Source organism: Trachymyrmex cornetzi, unplaced genomic scaffold, assembly GCF_001594075.2.
Source record: "Trachymyrmex cornetzi isolate Tcor2-1 unplaced genomic scaffold, Tcor1.1 scaffold1731, whole genome shotgun sequence".
NCBI lineage: Eukaryota > Metazoa > Arthropoda > Insecta > Hymenoptera > Formicidae > Trachymyrmex > Trachymyrmex cornetzi.
Genome location: NW_017296345.1, coordinates 109,467 through 112,505, shown reverse-complemented (window position 1 = coordinate 112,505; position 3,039 = coordinate 109,467). Strand labels below are relative to the sequence as shown.

Genomic DNA, 3,039 nt, shown 5'->3' with positions numbered 1-3,039 from the left:
TAATATTGTTTGCGATACGGTACTTTGTAATCGTGGTGAGCGTCCCTATTTTCGGTTAGTTTTTCGATAAATTAGTTTCTATATTCTTTAATTTGACACTTTTAATATTTTCCTTCTTTTTCAATTTTTTTTCTTTCTTTTTATTTAATTCTGACAATTAAATTCTCGATGTAGGGGAGCTCACCATGATAGGATAATTTTTACTTTATATATGTTAATGTGTGTTTGCTCTGTGGAAGGCTCAAAAATGAGTCGAACCATGTAAGCGCGTTTCGTGAATAAAGAAGTTTCACTCTTTATAAGTGTATTATTTGCGCGACGTCTTCTGCGCCCGACTCCTAGTGCCCTTACTCTTTCCAATTCTTTGATTTGTAAGGAGTCTTGATTAGTTTGATTTATTAACGGATTAATTCATAGTAATAATCTTAGTTGTAATAATAATCTTTATAATATTATGTATACAACTTTGCTTCCGCCATTTTCCTATAGATGACTTTAGCGGTAAATGGTGGTCGAAATAAATAGATCATAGACGTCATACAATAAACTTGGGCATCTGTCAACATAACCCCATAGAAACATTACTCGATTTGTGTCTGCATCATACAGTTATTCTTGATTGAAAATGTCAGTTTACGATCCAAATTCTCGTTATTTGCGGGAGGTTTTAATTTTCTGCTTCAGTATGAAGAAATCTGCGGTTGAGGCTCATCGGGTGGCACTCAGTTGAATCGCGGTGATACCGATTGATCACGGCTCAATTGGACACGAGCCACTCACAACGCTTGAGACTACAAAGCTCCTAAGCACTGGTCGCTGTGATTAGTGGTGTCCAATCGAGCCGTGATCAATCGGGATCACCGCGGCTCATTGATTGCTCTCAAATACTTATGGTGAGGCCGCTATTAGTCAAAGAAAGTGTTGGGAGTGGTTTCAACGCTTCAAGAACGGTGATTTTGACGTCGAAGACCGGCATAGCGGTAGAAGAGAGAAGGTTTTCGAAGATGCAGAATTGAAGGCATTGATCACTTGATCAAGACTCGTGTCAAAATCAAGAAGAATTGGCACGATCATTAGGAGTGACTTAACAAGCCATTTCAAAACGCCTCAAAACCATGGGAATGATTCAGAAGCAAGGAAATTGGGTGCCGTACGAGTTGAAGCCGAGAGATGTTGAATGGCGTTTGTTTGCTTGTGAACAACTGCTTGAAAGGCAAAGACGGAAGGGATTTCTGCATCGTATTGTGACTGGGGACGAAAAATGGATTCATTACGATAACTCCTAGCGCAGAAAATTATTGGGAGTTCCCGGTCATGCTTCCACGTCGACGGCCAAACCGAATATTCACGGCTTCAAGATCATGCTCTGTAATTGGTGGGACCAGCTCGGCGTAGTGTATTATGAACTGTTAAAACCGACTGAAACAATCACAAGCGATCGGTATCGAACGCAATTGATGCGTTCGAGCCGAGCATTGAAAGACAAACGGCCGCAATACGAGAGACACGATAAAGTGATTTTGGAGCATGACAATGTTCGACCCCATGTTGCGAAAGTGGTCAAGATATACTTGGAAACGTTGAAATGGGAAGTCCTACCCCACCCGCCGTATTCTCCAGATGTTGCTCCTTCTGACTATCGCTTGTTTCGATCAATGGCACACGGCCTGGCTGACCAGCACTTCCGGTCTTATGAAAAAGTAAAAAATTGTATCGATTCGTGGATCTCCTCAAAGGATGATCAGTTTTTTCGACGCGGGATTCGTACGCTGCCCGAAGGATGGGAGAAAGTAGTGGCCAGCGATGAACAATACTTTGAATCATAAATGTATAACCAGTTTTTTATAATAAAGCCTCGAATTTCGGAAAAAACGGGGGAAGCAAAGTTATACACCTAATAATTCTAATTTATAATTATAATTTTATCTATGTGTAATCTTTTTCATTATTTTTTTATTTGTAACCTGTTTACGATAAGTAATGATTAGTTTTAATAAATAATGTTAAAAAGTTTACATCTCTCTCTCTCTCATTCTCTATTCGTAAAACCCTGAGACCTCGTAGTTCATAAGCCTTACCTTTTCAGAGATCGCATGTGGTCCAGTCCAGAGTTAAAAGGATTAGATTCCTTGACTCGAAATTTAGGCCGACGATCGCTCGTTGGAAACATGCGTTAAAGCGCCCATGCGGGATGTTGACCCATATTCCGAAGCGAGCACAAAGGGGTACGTTCGACTAGCGGTACTCGCCTCCGTGCGGATATCTGCGAGACGAGAGTCTGACCGTTCTTCCAACCACCCTCACCCTTTCCGCTCCTTTCGCTCCAATAAGATAAATAAATTTGAAAATCTCCAAGGGTTTCAGTGTTGGTAACCTAGAAACAGTGGCCGATCGTACTAGGGCCGTAAAATTATCGTACCTAACCCAGAATTATCGTACATACATACATCGCGCGCGCGAACATAATTTAAATACGAAATATGTAAAATTTTATTCCGTAATTAAGAGACGGTCAGAAATAACAATTTTATTTATTACTTAACGTTGAAGTTATTTAGGCTGAAATCAGCTTCCAAAATAGATCAGAAACTTCTCGATCAATTCTCAACCGATTTCGCTGAAATTACACATTTAGCACTTTAGAAGCCCCTTAATACACGATCATTGAAACAATAACCTATATTTTTTTTTATTCCAAGAGCTTAAACATTCTATAGAATAAATTGTATTTCTATAATATTCGGGTTAAAAATACAAATTGGAAAGTAATTATTTCAGTATATTTAAAACAATTTTAAAAGAAAGAAACGGTACAAATGTGGCTTTTTACATATGTTGACAGTAGACAGTAAGTTCACTTGTATTGTCAATACCACAATTTTTTATGTATGTATTACATATGTATATTTTTTCGTATTTATCGTAGTAGCATCAATTATAGTCATTTCACTTCACAGATTAAGCCACGTAACTAGAACGATAAATTTTTGATAAGGCTAAACACTATATAACTCGCAAATTATAAACGAACAGACTTCA

General features: G+C 38.4%; 1 protein-coding gene across 1 annotated transcript in view; it reads right to left on the bottom strand.

Annotated features, from left to right (window-relative positions):
• LOC108759193 (dual 3',5'-cyclic-AMP and -GMP phosphodiesterase 11) overlaps positions 1-2,112 on the bottom strand; it is a 38,461-nt gene extending 36,349 nt beyond the window's left edge. Inside the window, exon 1 of the mRNA XM_018504513.1 lies at positions 2,079-2,112. Within this exon, the coding sequence (XP_018360015.1) occupies positions 2,079-2,095 (17 nt within the window). The 5' untranslated portion in view covers positions 2,096-2,112. The remainder of the gene's footprint in view (positions 1-2,078) is intronic.
• Between the last annotated feature and the right edge of the window lie 927 nt (positions 2,113-3,039).